This window comes from Wickerhamiella sorbophila (genome assembly GCF_002251995.1).
Source record: "Wickerhamiella sorbophila strain DS02 chromosome Unknown contig3, whole genome shotgun sequence".
Taxonomy (NCBI): domain Eukaryota; kingdom Fungi; phylum Ascomycota; class Dipodascomycetes; order Dipodascales; family Trichomonascaceae; genus Wickerhamiella; species Wickerhamiella sorbophila.
In genome coordinates, this window is record NW_020194004.1 from 110,662 (window position 1) to 129,210 (window position 18,549).

The 18,549-nt window shown below is 52.6% G+C and overlaps 13 protein-coding genes across 13 annotated transcripts; 7 read left to right on the forward strand and 6 right to left on the reverse strand.

The window, feature by feature from the left end:
* Positions 1-108: 108 nt before the first annotated feature.
* B9G98_01905 (Peroxisomal 2,4-dienoyl-CoA reductase SPS19) lies at positions 109-984 on the forward strand (the record flags this gene model as incomplete). Its single annotated transcript, XM_024808462.1, has 1 exon — positions 109-984. The coding sequence occupies one exon, from the start codon at positions 109-111 to the stop codon at positions 982-984; it is 876 nt and encodes a 291-aa protein (XP_024664230.1).
* Positions 985-999: 15 nt separating this feature from the next.
* Positions 1,000-2,199, reverse strand: B9G98_01906 (Acetyl-CoA acetyltransferase IA; the record flags this gene model as incomplete). Its single annotated transcript, XM_024808463.1, has 1 exon — positions 1,000-2,199. The coding sequence occupies one exon, from the start codon at positions 2,197-2,199 to the stop codon at positions 1,000-1,002; it is 1,200 nt and encodes a 399-aa protein (XP_024664231.1).
* Positions 2,200-2,464: 265 nt separating this feature from the next.
* B9G98_01907 (Exosome complex component RRP45) lies at positions 2,465-3,319 on the forward strand (the record flags this gene model as incomplete). The annotated part of the gene is made up of 1 exon (XM_024808464.1): positions 2,465-3,319. One exon carries the CDS (start codon positions 2,465-2,467, stop codon positions 3,317-3,319), a length of 855 nt encoding a protein of 284 aa, XP_024664232.1.
* Positions 3,320-3,415: 96 nt separating this feature from the next.
* On the reverse strand, positions 3,416-4,146 carry B9G98_01908 (Mitochondrial peroxiredoxin PRX1; the record flags this gene model as incomplete). Its single annotated transcript, XM_024808465.1, has 2 exons — positions 3,416-3,434; positions 3,485-4,146. The coding sequence occupies 2 exons, from the start codon at positions 4,144-4,146 to the stop codon at positions 3,416-3,418; spliced, it is 681 nt and encodes a 226-aa protein (XP_024664233.1).
* A 346-nt stretch (positions 4,147-4,492) lies between these two features.
* Positions 4,493-5,872, reverse strand: B9G98_01909 (Aldehyde dehydrogenase family 1 member A3; the record flags this gene model as incomplete). Its single annotated transcript, XM_024808466.1, has 1 exon — positions 4,493-5,872. The coding sequence occupies one exon, from the start codon at positions 5,870-5,872 to the stop codon at positions 4,493-4,495; it is 1,380 nt and encodes a 459-aa protein (XP_024664234.1).
* Positions 5,873-6,151: 279 nt separating this feature from the next.
* On the forward strand, positions 6,152-8,068 carry B9G98_01910 (Coronin-like protein; the record flags this gene model as incomplete). Its single annotated transcript, XM_024808467.1, has 1 exon — positions 6,152-8,068. One exon carries the CDS (start codon positions 6,152-6,154, stop codon positions 8,066-8,068), a length of 1,917 nt encoding a protein of 638 aa, XP_024664235.1.
* A 15-nt stretch (positions 8,069-8,083) lies between these two features.
* B9G98_01911 (putative RING finger protein P8B7.23) lies at positions 8,084-9,424 on the reverse strand (the record flags this gene model as incomplete). The annotated part of the gene is made up of 1 exon (XM_024808468.1): positions 8,084-9,424. One exon carries the CDS (start codon positions 9,422-9,424, stop codon positions 8,084-8,086), a length of 1,341 nt encoding a protein of 446 aa, XP_024664236.1.
* Positions 9,425-9,491: 67 nt separating this feature from the next.
* Positions 9,492-9,980, forward strand: B9G98_01912 (Signal peptidase complex subunit SPC2; the record flags this gene model as incomplete). The annotated part of the gene is made up of 1 exon (XM_024808469.1): positions 9,492-9,980. The coding sequence occupies one exon, from the start codon at positions 9,492-9,494 to the stop codon at positions 9,978-9,980; it is 489 nt and encodes a 162-aa protein (XP_024664237.1).
* Positions 9,981-9,985: 5 nt separating this feature from the next.
* B9G98_01913 (putative oxidoreductase C16H5.14c) lies at positions 9,986-10,960 on the reverse strand (the record flags this gene model as incomplete). The annotated part of the gene is made up of 1 exon (XM_024808470.1): positions 9,986-10,960. The coding sequence occupies one exon, from the start codon at positions 10,958-10,960 to the stop codon at positions 9,986-9,988; it is 975 nt and encodes a 324-aa protein (XP_024664238.1).
* A 251-nt stretch (positions 10,961-11,211) lies between these two features.
* B9G98_01914 (Rho1 guanine nucleotide exchange factor 3) lies at positions 11,212-14,556 on the forward strand (the record flags this gene model as incomplete). The annotated part of the gene is made up of 1 exon (XM_024808471.1): positions 11,212-14,556. The coding sequence occupies one exon, from the start codon at positions 11,212-11,214 to the stop codon at positions 14,554-14,556; it is 3,345 nt and encodes a 1,114-aa protein (XP_024664239.1).
* A 414-nt stretch (positions 14,557-14,970) lies between these two features.
* B9G98_01915 (Phosphatidylinositol 4-phosphate 5-kinase its3) lies at positions 14,971-16,956 on the forward strand (the record flags this gene model as incomplete). The annotated part of the gene is made up of 1 exon (XM_024808472.1): positions 14,971-16,956. The coding sequence occupies one exon, from the start codon at positions 14,971-14,973 to the stop codon at positions 16,954-16,956; it is 1,986 nt and encodes a 661-aa protein (XP_024664240.1).
* Positions 16,957-17,061: 105 nt separating this feature from the next.
* B9G98_01916 (putative 3-mercaptopyruvate sulfurtransferase) lies at positions 17,062-17,907 on the forward strand (the record flags this gene model as incomplete). Its single annotated transcript, XM_024808473.1, has 1 exon — positions 17,062-17,907. One exon carries the CDS (start codon positions 17,062-17,064, stop codon positions 17,905-17,907), a length of 846 nt encoding a protein of 281 aa, XP_024664241.1.
* Positions 17,904-18,458, reverse strand: B9G98_01917 (Thymocyte nuclear protein 1; the record flags this gene model as incomplete). Its single annotated transcript, XM_024808474.1, has 1 exon — positions 17,904-18,458. The coding sequence occupies one exon, from the start codon at positions 18,456-18,458 to the stop codon at positions 17,904-17,906; it is 555 nt and encodes a 184-aa protein (XP_024664242.1).
* Between the last annotated feature and the right edge of the window lie 91 nt (positions 18,459-18,549).

Genomic DNA, 18,549 nt, shown 5'->3' on the forward strand with positions numbered 1-18,549 from the left:
ATCCGGCTCGGCTAATTTCCCCACTGAACCTCCACAGACCACCCTTACCCCAGACATTGGGAGAGGGTGAAAAAGCCAGGCGCCTGACCATGGAGGCACATCGAAACAATGCCAAACACATTGTCTCAGGACTATAAGCGCACATGTGTCTGGAAAGACGACCTGTTTGCCGGCAAAGTCGTATTTGTTACGGGCGGTGCTGGATCGATTTGCCGGGTCCAGACAGAGGCCATGGTTCTGCTTGGAGCCGACGCAGTGATTGTGGGGCGAAACGGCGACAAAGCGGCCGCCGCAGCGAGAGAGGTCGCCGAATTGAGGCCAGGAGCGAAGGTGCTGTCCTTTGCCGTAGATGTGCGTGATATCAACACAATTTTGGAGGCCGTGAAGCAAACTGTCGAGAGTTTGGGCCGAATCGACTATGTGATTGCCGGGGCCGCTGGCAACTTTCTGGCACCTATCACCGGTCTGTCTGCGAATGCCTTCAAGACCGTGATCGACATCGACTTGAACGGCTCGTTCAACACTGCTAAGGCCACTCTTCCCGAATTGCTCAAAACAAAGGGCTCCGTTGTGTTTGTTTCGGCAACTCTGCACTACCGAGGCTTGCCGTTCCAGGCCCATCCCGCGGCTGCCAAGGCTGGCGTCGACTCGCTAATGAAGACAATTGCTGTCGAGTTCGGGCCTCTGGGTATTCGCAGCAACGCCTTGGCGCCGGGTCCCATCGAAGGAACCGAGGGCATGTCTCGTCTTGGCAAAGGCTCCGAACACAACCGACAACGATCTTACGAAATGATCCCCTTGGGCCGCTACGGTACTACTCAGGAAATCGCCGACGGCACCGTCTATCTGTTCAGCCCGGCCGCCCACTATGTTACGGGCCAGGTTCTTGTCGTTGATGGTGGTCAATGGCAGACTACCAGTCCGCGCATGGACGCGTACCCCAGCGTGATGCTGGAGTTAGCTAAACAGCCAAATAAGATTTAGACCCTATACATAAACTTACAGCTGGGATTGAGGGAGCAAGTTCTCGATGACGATCGCAGAGGCACCGCCACCGCCGTTGCAGATGGATGCAACACCGTAGCGGCCGCCCTCCTGACGAAGGACCGAGGTGAGGGTGGTGACAATACGAGCACCCGAGCAGCCCAGAGGATGGCCGAGGGCAACAGCACCACCGTAAACGTTGACCTTCTCGGCAGGCACGTTGAGGAGCTTGCTCACGGCAACACCAACCACGCTGAACGCCTCGTTGAACTCAAAGTAGTCAATGTCGTCGACCGACAGCTTGGCACGCTCAAGGGCCTTTTTGGTAGCAAGAGCAGGGGTGGTAGGGAACTTGATGGGCTCCTGAGCGGCATCAGCAAAGGAAACAACGCGGGCCAAGGGCTTGAGGCCAAGCTCCTTGACCTTGGCGGCGGAAACCAGAATAACAGCGGCACCACCGTCGTTGATGGGGGAGGCATTGGGTGCAGTAACCGTGCCGTCCTTTTTGAAAACAGTGCGGGCGGTGCGTAAACGAGCCTCGTCGAGACGGGACTGCTCTTCGTCCTCAGAGATGGTCTTGCCGGGCTTGCCACGAACACCAGGGATCTCAATGGGGGCGATCTCGGTGAACTTGCCGGCCTTGGTGGCAGCCTGAGCACGCTTATACGTCTCAACAGCGTAGTCGTCCTGCTGTTCACGAGAAACATTGTGCTCGGCAGCAGTGTCCTCGGCAGCTACACCCATGGGCTCAGCCGAGTATGCGTCGTGGAGACCATCGCGCTCAATACCATCAACAATGCCTGCACCGCCGAATTTGACGCCAGTGCGCATGTTGGGGACGTAGTGAGGCACGTTGGTCATGCTCTCGGCGCCACCTGCAACCACAACATCAGCGCCGCCGGTCATGATAACCTGTGCACCGAGCATGATGGCTTTGAGACCCGAGGCGCAAACCTTGTTGATGGTGGTGGCCACAACGCGGGTGCTCAGACCAGACTTGAGCGCGACCTGACGAGCAGGAGCCTGGCCAACGTTGGCAGAGTAGACGTTGCCAAAGATGATCTCGTCAACGTCCTCGGCCTTGAGTTGAGGAGCACGACTCAGAGCCGCCTTGACAGCATGGGAGCCAAGGTCAACGTAGTTCAAAGAACTCAGATTGCCAAGTAAACTGCCAATAGGCGTACGGGCGACAGACACAATATACACGTCAGACATGTTGGGAAGATGGTTAATTGTTGTGTCAAAAGAGGCGTGTTGAAATGTGCGAGCACACAAATCCTCAAAAGACGAAACCGGGGAAAAAGATACAGGAGAACTCAGCAACACTAATTCTATAACCTGGGTTGCTTTAGAAGCCAAAGCAGCGCGGTTTGTCCGCGTAAACCATAGAGGCAAAAGCCCCACGGTGCTAATTGATATTTTCATCACGTGATACGATACATGCGGGTTTTTGCCAGTGGAAAAAATTGGGTAATCAACCATGAGCTCTATTGAACAGGCCTTTGTCCAGAGCCTGCTGGAGGACCAGAAGCGGGTGTCTGGACGCCGACTCAACGAGGCAAGGAAACTAGAGCTGGCGTTCGGCGGCAGCTACGGCCACGTGGAAGTAAAAATGGGCCGCACTAGGCTTGTCGCTCAGGTGTCTTCGCAGGTAGCCAAGCCCCGCGACGACCGGCCATTTGAGGGACTGTTTTTGATCACAACCGACGTCAGCTCTATGGCATCGCCACGGTTCGAAAACGGCAGGCAAACGGTGGACGAGCTGATGGTCACGCGGCTGATTGAGAAGGCTATTCGCCGGTCGAATGCCCTTGATCTCGAGTCCTTATGTATTGTAGCCGGCCAATCCTGCTGGATGGTCCGCGCCGACGTTCACTACTTGGAATACGACGGCGGGTTCATTGACGCGAGCTGCATAGCCGTCATTGCCGCCCTACTGCACTTCCGCCGGCCAGACACCTCCATCGACGGGTCTCGCACCATCGTACACACTCTCGACGAACGCCCACCGGTGCCTCTTTCTGTGCTGCATGTTCCGATCTGTGTGTCCTGGTCGTTTTTCGACAACGATATCATCGTGGTGGACGCAGACGAAGCCGAACAGGACCTGCGCATCGGGTCCATGACAATCACCATCAACAAGGACCGCGACATCTGTCAATTCACCAAGGCCGGCAAGATCCCGCTCTCCAGCCAGCAGATAATCGAATGCTGCGAGCAAGCTCATGGCAGGGCGCGGGAGATCACTGACCTCATCCACGAGAAACTCAAGCAGGACTTTGAGAAACGCAACCGCGGCAATATGGGCTTTGATCTGGCAGAAAACGACCGGTGAGCCGCACGGTATAGAAATTATGAAAAAAACAAACGAAAATGCACTTTTATGTACAGCGTGGTCGCTCGGTTTTGGCGACCTCTTTAGCTGCCGGGCCTAGAGCCTTGCCGAGAATCTGGTTAGTTCTAAGTGTCTTTAATAAACAAGTATTGCCTCATTACTTACTTTTTGTCGGCATCCAGGGGCGTGAGACGCAAATAGGGCTTGATGGTACGGAACTTGGGGAACAGAGTCTTTGCCTCGTCGTTGGTGACGGAGGGGTGCACAATGACGTCGTCGCCAGGAGTCCAGTTGATCGGAGTGGTGACGCGGTGCTTGTCGCCGGTCTGCAGCGAGTCGATGACGCGCAAGACCTCGGCTGTGTTGCGGCCGGTGGAGGCAGGGTAGGCCAGGATCAGGCGGACGTTCTTCTTGGGGTCAATAATAAACACAGAGCGGATGGTGAATGCAACACCCTTGTCGTCGACGTTGCTGGCGTCCTGGTGGTCGATCATGTCGTACGCAGCAGCGACCTTACGCTCAGGGTCGGCAATGATAGGGAACGACAGCTTGGATCCGGTGACCTCGTCAATGTCCTGGATCCACGCCTTGTGGGACTCGGTGCCATTGGCAGACAAACCAATCAACTTGACGTTGCGCTTAGCGAACTCGGGCTCGAGTTTGGCAAACGCACCGAGCTCAGTGGTGCACACGGGAGTGAAGTCGTCAGGGTGCGAAAACAAAACACCCCACGAGTCGCCAAGGAACTCGTAAAAGTCGATGGGGCCGTTCGAGGTGTCGGCCTGGAAGTTAGGGGCCTTGGATCCAAGACGCAAAGGAGATGACATTTTTGTAGAGTGTTCCAGAAATCGTTCCTTTCGGCTTATCCTGGGGTTTATGTACTGTATCATGTGGCAAGCTTGCTTTCGTCACATCACGTGCCAACGCATTTGCGCGCGTCTGGCAGGGTGCGCAGGCGGAACGAAAAATTAAGCCTGCTTCTGTTCCATCGCCCAGAAAATCCCACGACAATGACCATCCCCCTGCCATCCCTGACATTCCGCACTTTGCACTGCCCTCGCTTTCTCCTTTGCTTTCTTTTCGCTCTATTTACCGCTGATATCTGCGTCGACGGCCGCTTACGTGGTGCATATATCTTGCGTCAAAGCCACCCAAGATGGCATCACCGCTCACTTAAGCGGCAGTTTTCACGTGGTGGCTTTTGACTTTGACCCAAAAATCAAACCCAAACGGCGATAGTGAAACGCCACGGCCACTCAGCTTGTACCCGGTCCATGCCAAGTGCGGGTCTGGATAATCGCTGCGGTTCACAAACACCGTGCCCGCCTCGATTTGCGAAGCGATCTCATCGCCCCGCGTGCAGTCCGATGTCCATACAGATGCAGTTAATCCGAAATCGTCGTCGTTCATTAGCTTGATAGCCTCCTCGTCACCCGAAACCTTGACAATCGGTAAGACTGGTCCAAACGTCTCAGTTTTCAGCACCCGGTCCTGGGGGGACAAGTCTGTCAAGACTTGCGGGTAAAGATAGGTCGGTCCCAAATCTAGCCCTGGGGTAATGTGTGCCTTGGCACCAGACTTGATTGCCTCCTCCACGTCTTTACTGACTCGAGCAGCAGATGCAGCAGATACCATCGGACCTAATTGGACTTTTCCAGACAGCGGATCTCCTACTTTATAGCCCTTGACAACCTTAACTGCAGCATCCACAAATTTATCGTAGATCTTCTCGTCCACATATACCCGCTCAATTGAGCAGCACGATTGGCCCGAATTGAAGAGTGCTCCATCAACAACATTTTCCGCCGTAGCATCAATATCGGCGTCGGCCCGCACATAGGCTGCGTCGTTACCGCCCAGTTCAAGGGCAACGGGGATAGTACGACCGGCTGCAGCTTTCTGCACGGCCAGGCCGCCGGCTACAGACCCAGTGAAGGCAACGGCACCAATGGATCTGTTTTGAATGATCTGTTCAACGAGTTTGTTATCACCAGTGTGAATAGCACTAATCACAGCATTAGGAATCCCTGCCTTTGCCGCAGCTGACACAACTGCCTCAGCCACTTGAGGAGTCTGCGGAGAAGGCTTGATGATAACAGTGTTGCCAGCAAGCAAAGCAGGTACCAATCCGTTCACCAAGCACAAATAAGGGTAATTCCAGGGGAAGATAATAAGAGCAACCCCAATTGGCTCTTTAGTGAGGTACTTGGTGATGGCAGGGCGAGCGTCCAAGTCCACATCTCGACGAGCCAGCGCTTCGTCGGCATAACCGAGCATGACTCTGCCCCTCATTGCGGCCGTTTTGACCTCGCCGGGTGTGTACTGAATAGGGCGGCCCATTTGCTCTGTGATCTGCTTGCCCAGACTATCCGCATCCGCCTCCAGGACATCCAAAAGCTTAGCGACCTTTTGCTTGCGCTCGCCAAGAGAGAGCTTGACCCAACTGACTTGAGCCGTCGCAGCCGCGTCAATTGCAGCTTTTGCCGTCTCGATAGTGGCCTCGGGCGTATCAATGAGCGGCTGATTCGTTATAGGCGATATGGTAGTCAACATTAGTCAACGTCCAATGCCGCGCGCATCGGTTGATATAAATTGGCGGGGTGTTGTGAAGCGCGTGACGTAACCGATGATTGACATGTACATTGGAGCGTACATTTCAGGAGGCCCGCAGAAGCACAGGAAAAAAACAAAACAACATTTGTACATAATGATTTCTTATAAATACCTTGACACTCTGCGCCTCTCCATTAACCAAAAACCGGCACTTATGCCTGCTGGGGCCCGGTGATTTAGCAGCATTGTGCTGCTGACGGTACATCATTCATCCTAACCATGAGTATGGTCCGTGCTTCCAAATACCGGCATGTTTACGGACAGCCGGTCAAAAAGGACCAATGCTTCGATAATATCCGCCTGACGAAAAACGCGTTCGACAGCAATTTGGCCAAGTCAAACGGCAAGTACATTTCGCTTTGCTGGAATGCCTCTGGCGGTGGTGCGTTTGCTGTTCTTCCCGTAACTAAACCAGGAAAGCTTCCTGATCGGTTCCCGTTGTTCAGCGGTCACAAGGGTGCTGTTTTGGATACCGAGTGGAACCCTTTTGACGACGACATGGTTGTTTCCGCGTCTGATGATGGCAGCATCGGCGTTTGGAAAGTACCCGCCGGCTTTGACCCCATGACTCCGGCAGAGGACCTTGATAGTGTTTCTGACGTGGAAGCAGTCAAGTTTTTGACGGGTCATTCCAAAAAGGTTGGTCATGTTCTTTTCAACCCGGTTGCCAAGGATATTTTGGCGTCCTCGTCTTTGGACCATACGATCAAGATCTGGAGCGTCGAGTCTGGTGATGTTCTGTTCACCCTGGAGCATCCTGATGTCATTACCTCGTTTGCATGGAACTACGATGGTACGCAGATTGTGTCAACCTGCCGTGACAAGAAGATCCGGGTTTGGGACGTTCGCAAAGAGAAGGTGCTGTCCGAGGGCCAGGGCCATCCTGGTTCCAAAGCCAGTCGCGTTGTTTGGTTGGGCGACCGCAATCGGGTTGCTACCACAGGCTTTTCTCGCTTGAGTGATCGTCAATTGGCTATTTGGGATACCGAAAACCTCGACAAGGGTCCCATTGGTGATTTCAAAAACCTTGACCAGAGTTCGGGTATTATTATGCCATTTTTTGATGCAGGCACCTCTATGTTGTACCTAGGTGGCCGAGGTGATGGAACAATTGTATACTATGAGTTTGTTGATGACAAGCTCTATGATCTTTTCTCTTACCAGTCCATTGCCCCTCAGCGTGGACTGGCGTTTGTTCCTGATCGTGCTTTGGATATTCATGACCATGAGGTTGCGCGCGTATACAAAGTTTGGGAGACTCAAATTGAGCCTGTACCTTTCCGCGTTCCCCGCAAAATCGAGGGATTTTTGTCTGATATTTACAAGACCTGCCACTCTGCCGTTGCTGCTCTTGATGCTGATGCCTGGGCGTCTGGCAAGACGAGCCGGCCACTTGTGAGCGAGTGGAAGGATATTTATGATGGCAAGAAGGTTGATCCCAAGGCATCGGCCAAGGAGCCCGCCAAGGAGCCCGCCAAGGAGACCAAGGCCAAAGAGACCAAGGCGGAGCCCAAAGAGACCAAGGCCGAAGAGTCCAAGGTCGAGGATACCAAGGCCAAGGAGCCCAAGGAAACCAAGGAAACCAAGACTAAGGAGTCCGAGGAGACCAAGGAGCTTGAGGCCACAGAAGTATCTGCCCTTGACAAGGCTTCTAAGCAAGACGCGTATGAAGTGTTCCAGTCAAAGGAAGTAAAGACATTTTTGGACAAGGCTGGAGAAGAGGATCTCGAGAGACCTACAGTTGCATCTCGTGAGGAGAGCGTTTGGGATGACGAAGAAGAAAGCAAGCCCGAGGAGCCCAAGGCGGACACCAAAGAGGTTAAAGAGCCCAAAGACACTGAGGAAGCCAAAGCCAAGCCTGAGTCTGAGGAACCCAAAGACACCGAGGAACCCAAAGACAAGTCCGAGTCTGAGCCCAAGTCCAGTGAAAACGGCACTGCTAAAGCGCTTGCTGATCTCGACGCCGAGGCAAATGATGTTCTCGACAAAGCATCAAAAGCCAAAGCTAAGCTAGAAGAAATCAAGGCAAGAAACAAAAAACAAGCAGAGTCTACTGACATCCACGCAGTCGTCGAAAAGCTGTCAGCAGTCGTCGACGACCTTGTTGCCCGTATCGAGCGTTTAGAGAGTAAATAAAAAAAGTTGTAGCTTTTAGTGATTCGAAGACAGGACAATCTTGCGTCTGCCCCGTTTTGTGACGTACGCGTTGGCCATCATTTCATCAAACTCGGCCTGCGAGTCTACCCACTTGGCTGTTCGCGGAGGAGGAGCCGGGCGAGCCCCCAGACTAGGCAGCTCAGTGAGATTAATGTTTGCCGGCTCGGGCGGACTCGTTTCGACAAGCACTTCGGCACGCATGCGAGAATCACTCTCCTGCTCAGCCTTCTGACGGCGCTTGTTGTCAATGCGGTCTCGAGTTTTTCGGCGTTTGCGTCGCTCAGAAAGCTGCTTGCCGAACTTTGAAACAACCTCCGCAGGCAGCACGCCCCGCCAATCGCACTCTAGCAACACAAGAGGTGCATCAGTGGGGATGTGACCTAGAAACTTCATCCGCTTTCGGATGTCGTTATCGACTGTCTTGTGGATAATGTTGTCCACTTTGGCAATCAGCAATGAGGGGAAATCAGAGTACTCGCCAAAACATGCTTTCAAGACTGTGATATCCAAGGGCGACAACACGTAGGTAGTTGGGGATTCAAAGGCCGTCTGATAGTAAAAGTATGATGGTTTGCCAGCCGGCGGAGCCGGGGGTTTAGAGGTTTTGCTGGCCGACGCCAAATCTGCCTTACAAGCTGCCAGCGCTTGAGCATAGCCCTCTTCAACGTTCTCAGACATGAGATCCTCCAGTTCTTGAATCTCTCTTGTCGATTCTTTGGCACAGTACGCCTCAGTTCCGTAAACAAGCCGGGAATACCGTAACTGGTCCTCGACCTCGGAGCTTAAAGCTTCACCTACTGGGCGCGGGAACCCAGAAAGAGGTTTAGACACCAAATTCAAGACCACCTCATGATCTAGCTGAGGTAGGAATCGTGGATCGGCCGGAAGGAAGCTCACGTTGGTAACCGCACGCGGCGTAGGCTCACCACACACCGGGCAAACGTGCTCCTCCGAGTACTTTAAAAAGCGGAAAAAGCATGGCAAACACATGATGTGACCACAGGACAACATACGAGGCACAACGGCAGTTTCCAAACAGATCGGACAGCCTGCGGGAGCGGCGACGGCTCTCAGCACCGATTCAAAGTCAACGACTTCGTCCGGAAGCGGGAAAACCGTGCCTGGCTTCAGAACAAACCGGCACGTCATATTAATGTATTGCTGCGAGCTCAATTGGCGACGCTCTGGCCGTTTGAGGCGGTGGCGAGATGCTCTTGGCGTTTGAGTCCCGCCCTTGGCAAGATCCGCTCTTTTAGGAGCCCCCAAACCACCAGGCTCCTCGTCTAACGAGAAATCGTCCAACAATGCCGTGATGGGCACATACTTTCGCGGCATGCCAGCAGAAATCAGGGTCGGCCTTAAAACCACGCCCGCGCTGCTGACTGGAGGGTTTCCCGCTGACATGTTCAACTTATATTCGACGCCAGACCTCAAAGCGGTTGCGGACGAGACGGTTCCGTACATAATGGACAAGCTGGGGTTCCAGCAGAACTACACATTTGAAATTGTCCGGCTGGTGTTCAGCTATCTTGCCGTTGCGGCCGCGGGATTCACATTTTGGATCGAGAAGAAGAAAGGATGGGAGGGTGCCTACCCGGTGATTGCTGCGTTGGTTATTTTTTACTTTTCTATGCTCTCTGTGGCATTTGTGTGGCAAAAATTCGTCGAGCGTCGCGCCATTTACATAGGCACAGCTGGCGAGGAAACAGTGTACCTTCGATCGGCTGCTCCTAAGAATACTGGAACCTACAAGCTTGAATGCGAGACAAAGTCAGGCGCAAAGGTATCTAAGGTTTTACAGTTCAACGAGTTTATCGACTTTAGTGGCCGGGTGGCTCATCACAAACTCCAGCCTATTCTTGCCGAGCTCGTCAAGGCCAAAAATGAGTAGAATATTTAAAACGTCTCCATTGCACGATCAATACCGATCTTGTGCCGCATATAGTCGACTAGCGACTGTGGCAGCAGCGAGGCAACGGGTAATGTGAACGCGTACAGTGGTCGGCGAATTTCGCCTGTGCGACCGCGGTAGAGTGCATCCACGATATCAACCGCAACATCGACTCCACGTAAAGTTGGCGAGAACCAAGGAGACGGGTTGTCGAGGCTTTGAAACATGGCCGTATCCAACTGCCCGGGAGTGTAGACGAGCGATCGCAGTTGACTGTCCTGGGTCTCGTACCTGAAAGCTTCGTATGTTAGTCTTAGAGCTGCCTTGGTTCCAGCATAAATGCCAGCACCAGCCGGGGCGGCCAGGGCTGTACTTGAAGCCACCGTAATGATCATTGCCCCGTCCTGGCGGCCAAGCATTGGGTCCAGAAACGCCTTGGTGACCCATAGATTGCCCAAATAATTAACCTTCATCATGCTGGCGATTGCATTGAAGCTCAGGTCCTTTATGTAGCCGGGGATAACGATCCCTGCGCAGTGAATTATCGCTTTGGGCGCACCGGTGTCTTTCATCACTGTGCCGGCTATGGCCTTCACCGCCTCCTCGTCAGATATATCTACGGTAAACGATTTGCAATTGGCAATTCCAATTGGTATTGCCGCTTTGTCCAGGGCAATTACCTTGATACCTCGTTCACTAAGTAACCCTGCGATGAGCAGACCAAGGCCACTGGCTGCACCTGTAACCACGACAGCGTCTTGAGCAACCGGAGGCTTCCACGATGCCGGGTCGTCGACAATTCGGCGATTGAGTTTGATCACGGCCCGTACGACAATTACACAGACCAGCCAGAAGATCATGAGCCCGCGAAACCTGCTGAAATCACGGTTCATGACAGTGGCCAGCAGCAGGCCACACGAGCCCTTGATCGAGCACACCGTTTGGGCCAGAATGTCCACTATCTGGTCTACTGTAACCATCCTCCACGCTCTGAGACCTTCCTACTGCACAGGCGTAAGCTGATTAAACCCCCACTTGCCAGGTTACGGGCTCTGCTGCACTTGCAAGCATTTTATCCAGTGGTGCAAACATACCACTATCTACTGCATAGCTGATAATATACTTTGAGCCTGCTTTTAATAACCTGCAGCTTCTGCGACAGTCTGAAACTGACACTGCCAGCACCGTTTTCCCTGCATCAGACTCCCAACCCTCGCTTGCTTGTTTACCTATGGACCGAAGGAAGGCACCGCCTCCAATCCCGGCCAAGCCGCCCCGGGAGTGGTACATAGAAGAGGCCCCTCCTTTGCCGCAAAAACCCGACGGTCGTCGCACATCCAGAGGGTCTGGTCCTCTAGGTCCCCGCCCGGTGCCCCGCCGCGTCCCCCCGCGACGCAAACCGGTTGGCGAGCTGGCCCGTATTCCGACGACTTCTAGCTATGCGCCGTCGGTTGTTGACTCTCCTTACAAACCCTATGAGCCAAAAGAATCGGGAGTGCCCTACCCTCTGGATCAGGCCTTTGAACGAATGCCGTCTCCAGATCGGAGTGATCGAATAGAACGATCCCCAGACACACCTAGATCTTCCCAGCTGTCGTTCCCAGACCCAGACTCTTATTCAATTTGGACGGACGACGAAGTTTCGAGTCCCACGCGAATGCCGGCACTCGACAGTTGGAAGTCGGGCCTTTCCTTCAAGGATTTACCCGAAGAACTTGTGCCTGCTCCAGCTCACACACTCCCTGATCTACCAGGCCTACATATCCATCAATCAGGTGCGATTTCAGTTCCACTTGATCTGCCCCAGTTGCCCCCTATGGGCGCTATTAGACCGCCATTTGACGTTGAACAGCTGACGGTCGCGGAGCTGGAAAAGTGCACTGCCCCATGGGCTCTGTCTGGTGTTGCCCAGTGGATCGACTATCTTGTGTCTGCAATCGATGCTGAGTTCAGTCTTACTAGTGTCACGGCAGCCCTTGCAAAGCTTGTGGTGTTTCGGTGCCCCGCAATAAACTGGGTGGTGGCCGACGCTCTAGCTCGTCAAGCCATGGAGTCACTTCGTCAACAAGGCTTTTGCACCGCTGGTCCTGACGACGCGTTACAACTGGATCACAGTCTACGTCCGACTGGTGTGTTGACTGCGTTGTGCGGAGACGGGTGCTATTCTCCGAAACCAGGACCCGGCTGCTACGCGCCAAGATGTATTCGCGACAAACCATTAGAGCCCGAAATTCTGGACGAACTACCTCGCCGAATGCGGAGCCAAGTATCCGTCTCCAGAGGCCGGCCGGATCTCGAAATGGACTGGGCTGGATTCTGGGGCATCAAGCCCGATGAAGTTGACGCTACCGCTCTCAAGCTACAGTACGCCATTCACGAACTTATAATGACAGAAGTTGCATATGTGCGGGACTTGAATGTATATGTTGACGTCTACGGTGAGCTTGAAAACCACCCGTCGGTGATGGCTGATCAGGCACTGTTCTGCCGTCAGGTGTTTGCCCGTATCCGTGATATCATTTCAGTCAACAGCGTGCTTTCGGCTCGTCTTCAAGGCCGCCAACACCAGCAAGGACCCTTTGTGGGAGGGATCGGTGATTTGGTCGTACAGTGGGTTCAGGAGGCTGGCGAAGCTTATAATGCGTATGCCTCCGACTACTTGGCCAGTGACGTTTTATTGCGAAGAGAAACCGCCGCCAGCCCCGCTCTAAGAGAATGGATGGCTGAGCGCGGCAGGGATCCTCGACTTGTTGGCGTACCTCATTCATTCTACTTTTCCCGAGTCCTTCCCCGATTATTGAGGTACAAATTGCTGCTGGGAGCAGTTCTCAAGTATACCCCGGAATCGTCTACAGAGCACGGAATCTTATTAGAAGCTCAGAAAAAAGTAGACGAGCTTTCAGCGCAATGCGACGCCAAGGTGGCTACCGCTCAACGTGGAATAGACGTGGACAATTTGAGAGCACACATTGTATTCAAGTCTGCAGATGTTACAGCAGACCTCAAATTGGGAGATCGTCGACGAAAACTGATTAAACGAGGAGAGCTGCTGAGACGAGGTGGCTTTAAAGTGGACTGGATCACATCGCATGTCTTATTGTTGGATAACTTTCTGGTGTTGTCAAAAACCAGGGAGGGCCAAAACGGGAAAGCCTTCTATGTTACAAAACTGCCCATACCGATGGATCTGCTTGTTTTAGAGTCGGCAGATCTTGACGGCGAGGTAAAGTTTGGGTCAAAACTAACTTTAACTCGTGGGGTGCCTGTAGCTAAACCCACCTCTGGAACCGATGGGCAAGTCACTTATGTTGAGCAGCCCAAAGATGTACTTTATCCGCTGCAGATTACCCATATTGGCCGAGCCGGCGGCGAGTACTTTCTCTACGCTAAAACGTCTATTGAACGGGAGCGATGGCGTGACGCTATAGTCGATGCCAAGCGGGCCCATTCATCTTCGGCATTTGCTCGAAACTCTGAACCCTTCCGATTAAAGCTTTTGTCAGACCAGTTCCGCTACGTGGAGGGTGACGCACCTAAACTGGCTGTTCCCACGCCCAACACCGTACTTCATCGTTGCATTGGCGATGCTGATCCTGCGTTTGCAGTCGCCCGATCACGGGTTAATTCTGTCGAGGCAGTAGGAAATGAATTCCTTGCGGGATTGGAGTATGGTGTTTACCGCGGCAGTGGAAACCATGCAGCTTGGTTTAGAGTTCTCGACCTGAGACACGTTCAGAGTATCCGAGTAGTGGAAGAAATGAACCTGTTGCTAGTATTAGCAGACAAGGCTCTTTTGTGGTACGATCTGGGATCTGTGCTTAACGCAAAGCCCGGAGACAAAAATGTTCCTCTCGGCAGGCGACTGAATCGCAAAAAACGAGTTTATCACTTTACCATTGCATACCTCAGAGACCGACTGGTGGTGGTTTATGTTCAACAGGAACTCGCCGCTTCTGTTCTCAAAGTCGTTGAGCCTGTGCGGAGTACAAGTCGCACGATGAACAACATTCCTTGCGTCATGAGTTTCAGAGAAGTTGACCGTGTGCACATTTCGGGAGACGTGATCGGCGTAACGCCTTTCCATTTCTCCATGATCGTTCACAACTCAAGCAACGGCTTCCAGTATCTCAGCTTGGACGTGAAGGTAGCCCAGCGCTTCCCTGCCCAGTCACTGGGTCTTGGCAAACCGTTGGCTATTTATCGTATTTCTGCAAACGCCCTGGTGGCTTGTTACGAGCTGGGATGTCTTGTGGTGACGCCGACTGGCGAAATTGCAGCCCACACCCCAATCACGCCCTTTGTCTGTGTAGCCCAATCGGTGGCTTACCAGGCCCCATACCTCGTTGCAGTATCTCCCGAGCTCGTCGAGGTACGCAAAATGGAGGCCGGAACAAACAACAAGGCACCACTTGTCCAAGTGATCACCGGCAAGGATATTCGATTGCTTGGCACCGTCGAGGGCCAAATTCGACTTGCCCTGGCCCACCCCCGCGTGCCTGGTATCCAACTTGTTGTGGCAGTTGTCGGCAACGAGTTCGTCGTAATAGACAGCACTTCGTCCATCAGCGGACTTTAAATACCTATTTATGTAAATAACGAACTTGACAACTTTGAGTTTTTTTCCACGCCCACAAAATTCGTCTCAAAAACCATTTGTCCTGTAGCCTGCGATGCACATGCAATGGCTGTCCGGTTAAAGGTATTCAAGTAGCGAGCGAGAGCGGAGCAGCACTGCTTATTAAGCACAAACACAAGGAGGTCGTCAGCCGGTCAGCATCCTGTAACTTACCAAGCGCCCATTCAGACATTGCTTTTTGTTTGTGAATCGTAGCAGGAAACAAACACCGGTAACCAGTTGAGCCATACGTCGAGATTTTATCGATAAACCTAAAAGACTAAGCCGAGAGCACAAAGCGCAGTTCTGCACTCCTGAACCTTTTCCGTACGCAAACAGTCAGTTGGGGTTTCCCACAGAGTATTCACACACCTGATGTTGCAGACTCGGCACTCATCTGAAGGCATGATATCGATACACATGCCTTTGGGCGCTATTCACGACAACGATACTTCCAGCGCGCACTCTGATCAGTCCATCACAACGCCATCCACCTCCCCTCCATGTGCGGCCGAGGACATGGACTCGCCCTACAAGAAGGGCCCGCACGCTATTCCAGAACCTTTAAACCTTGCAAACACGTCTTCGGATGCAGAGACGCTTGATCCTGCGATTGCGACTCCAAGTTGTGAGTCGTTCCCATCAGGCCCTCCCACCCTCACTACCACGGACGCTCCCCAACTACCTGACGGCGGTGCTCCAAGTCCGGCAACTAGTGCCGTGTATGCCAGTGTACACCAGGAGGTAGTTGAGGAAAAAGCGGTAGAAAAAGTGGTCGAAGAAGAAGGCAAAGTAACCGTGGAGATAGAACAAGAGGAAGAAGAAGAAGAAATCGCCGGCGGGGTTGCTCACAAGCGAGTGTCAGCTTTAGACGACGTCCTGGTTGGCACAAGAGTCTCCGAAGGCCATGAAAATTTTGTAACAGCATACAATATGCTCACAGGCATCCGATACGCAGTTTCCCGCTGCAATGCTAAAATTAAACGCGACCTACTGGAGTCCGATTTCACCACCACCACTGAAATGTCATTCGACATGTCCGGCCAGGGCGATACCGTGTCGTCAAAGTATATGTTTAGATTCAAGGACTATGCTCCTTGGGTGTTCCGCCACCTCCGGGAACTGTTCGGGCTGGACCCTGCAGACTATCTCATGTCCATGACAGCAAAGTACATTGTGAGCGAGCTGGGCTCACCAGGCAAGAGCGGATCGTTTTTCTACTATTCGCGTGATTACCGTTTCATTATTAAAACAATCCGGCACTCTGAACACAAGCAGCTGCGCCGGATTCTCAAGATTTATTACCAACACGTTCGCGACAATCCCAACACACTTATCTCCCAGTTTTATGGATTGCATAGAGTTCGTCTTCCTTTTGGACGGAAAATCCATTTCGTCGTAATGAATAATGTGTTCCCTGCCCTCCACGAAATCCACCGTCGCTACGACCTGAAAGGGTCGACCTTGGGCCGCGCTTATCATCGGGAGGATGAGAAACACATGGTAGTTTTGAAAGACTTGGACTGGCTCCAAAACCACGAACGTATTGTGCTGGGACCTGAGAAGCGTGCTCTATTCATGAGACAGCTAGAGCTTGATGTACAAATGCTGCAAAGAGCCAACGTCATGGATTATTCACTGCTCATCGGTATCCACGACAAGTCCAAGGGCAACTCGGCGTTGAGTGCGTTGACGAGGTTCAAGCAATTTGGCCCTGGAAGCGACACCGGCACCGACCCTGCGCGACGAGTCCGCCGGCGTCAGCAAGAGCAAGACGAATTCTCTCGCTTGCAACGGCAGCTTCAAGATGCAAACCCCACTGCATTGACGGACTTCCAGTTCGATGAACAATTCCGCTCGCAATTCGCATTCTACCGGGATTCGGGCGGATTCCAGAGCACAGACCCCCAAAACGAACCGCGAGACATCTTTTATTACATGGGAATCATCGACTTTCTCACCGAGTATTCATTCAGAAAACGAGTGGAAACGTTTTGTAAATCGCTCGTGCATAGACGCAGCGAGCTCTCTGCAGTACCGGCGTTTGAGTACGGCGACCGCTTTTTCCGGTTCCTCTGTTTAGCGGTGGGGTCGCCGATTGAGCGTAAAGAGCGCAAGCGGCGTTCAGAGGAGGCAGCTGTGGCCACTCAAACGAACGGGGACGAGGCGGCTACCCGGCTGACGCCCTCAGCCACACCTGACGCCCACAGTCCTTCGCTTGTTCGCGTGCTCTCAAACGCTTCAAACGCTTCAAACGGCAGCCGAGCCACTGCTGTCTCCAAGTCGAATAGCGGTAGCACTGCTGCCCGCCCACAAATACCAGAGCAATCAAGCAGAGCGAGTATCATTGCATATCGCTGATCTCTCTTATTATATTTATAGAGCTCTTATACATCTAATTATTTTCAAGTGTCTTTCTCAATTTCATTCAACCCAAGGTTAGGGCCAGCTCCTCCTTCCCCATCCATGCTGGCGCGACGAATTGTAACTGCGAAAGAGCTGTTGGCACGCACTAAACCGTTTGTAGCTGTTGATGCTACATGGTTTATGCCGGACTCTCCTCGGGATGCCAAAAAGGAGTACGTGTCTGAGCGATTGCCTGGGGCACGCTTCTTTGACCTGGATGGAGTCAAGACCGAGTCGCCGTACCCCCATATGATGCCTAGCAAAGAGCAATTCGAGCAGGCAATTGGCGAAATGGGCATCCGGCCCAATGACTTTGTGGTGGTCTATGACAAGCAGTCTATTTTCTCGTCGCCTAGAGTTCGGTGGATGCTGGAGGTTTTCGGCCATCCCCAGGCGGTTATGCTGGACAATTATGCCGAATACAAACGCTTGGGGGGCCCCTTAGAGTCCGGTGAGCCCGAAAAGGTCGAACTAGCACAATACTCTCAGCCAACACAGCCTCTACGTTGGTTATCTTATGAGGACCTAAAGTCAATTGTTGAGACGCAGCCGGGAGAATACCATATGCTTGATGCTCGTCCAAACGGTCGATTCACAGGTGAAGTCCCCGAACCCCGTCCAGGTCTCGCTTCGGGCCATGTGCCTGGTGCCAAATCGCTTCCGTTCAGCGAGGTTGTTCAGCAGGGCGAAACTGCATTCAAGTCTGATGCCGAACTCAAGGCCAAGCTCGAAAAACTAGAGGTTCTTGATGGGAAGCCTGTTATTGTTATGTGTGGTTCAGGTGTTACTGCCTGTGTGATAAAAGATGCTATCGATCCCTTTTTGAAAGAGCCTGCTCTAGTGTACGACGGCTCGTGGTCCGAATGGGGTGCTAGAGCCCCCAAAGAGCTTGTTGAACGCGGCTAGTCTTTCTTTGTACCGTTCCCAGGGCTTTCAGATTTTGTTTCCTCACCACTTTCAGCTTCTGAAGCCTCTTGGTCGGGCTTCTCCGGGTTGACTCCAGCCATTGCTAGAATCTCATCAAATTCGTCGTCGGTAACCGGCGTTACTGAGAGTCGAGAGCGTTTTAACAAAGCCATATCCTTAAGTTTCGGATTCTCCCGTAGTTCAGATAGCAAAATTGGCTGCAAATGTGATTGGTACCGAACGTCCACCATAACCCATTTCCCCGTGTGTTTCGCATCATAGTACGGATGCTTGGGGTCTTTGGCAAAGTGGTCTTCGTAGGCTTCTTTATCAATGGTCATAGTACCAACAATTGCGGGCTGTTTGCAATTGGAGCGGTAAAAGAATGCCCTGTCTCCTTCCTTCATTGCCAGTAGATTCTTTCTAGCCTCGTGATTCCGAATGCCTTCCCAGTGACCAACTTGTTCGTCTTCTAAATCGTCAATAGTGTACTTGACATCCACACCCTTTACGATCCTCGAGTCCGGTTCTGCTTTCAACAACCAAGGCATGATGACAAGATCACGGAATGGAGCGTCAGATGTATAAAGGAACCAGAACCTACAACCAAAATAGAATATTTAGATTGAAATCGAGAGTGTT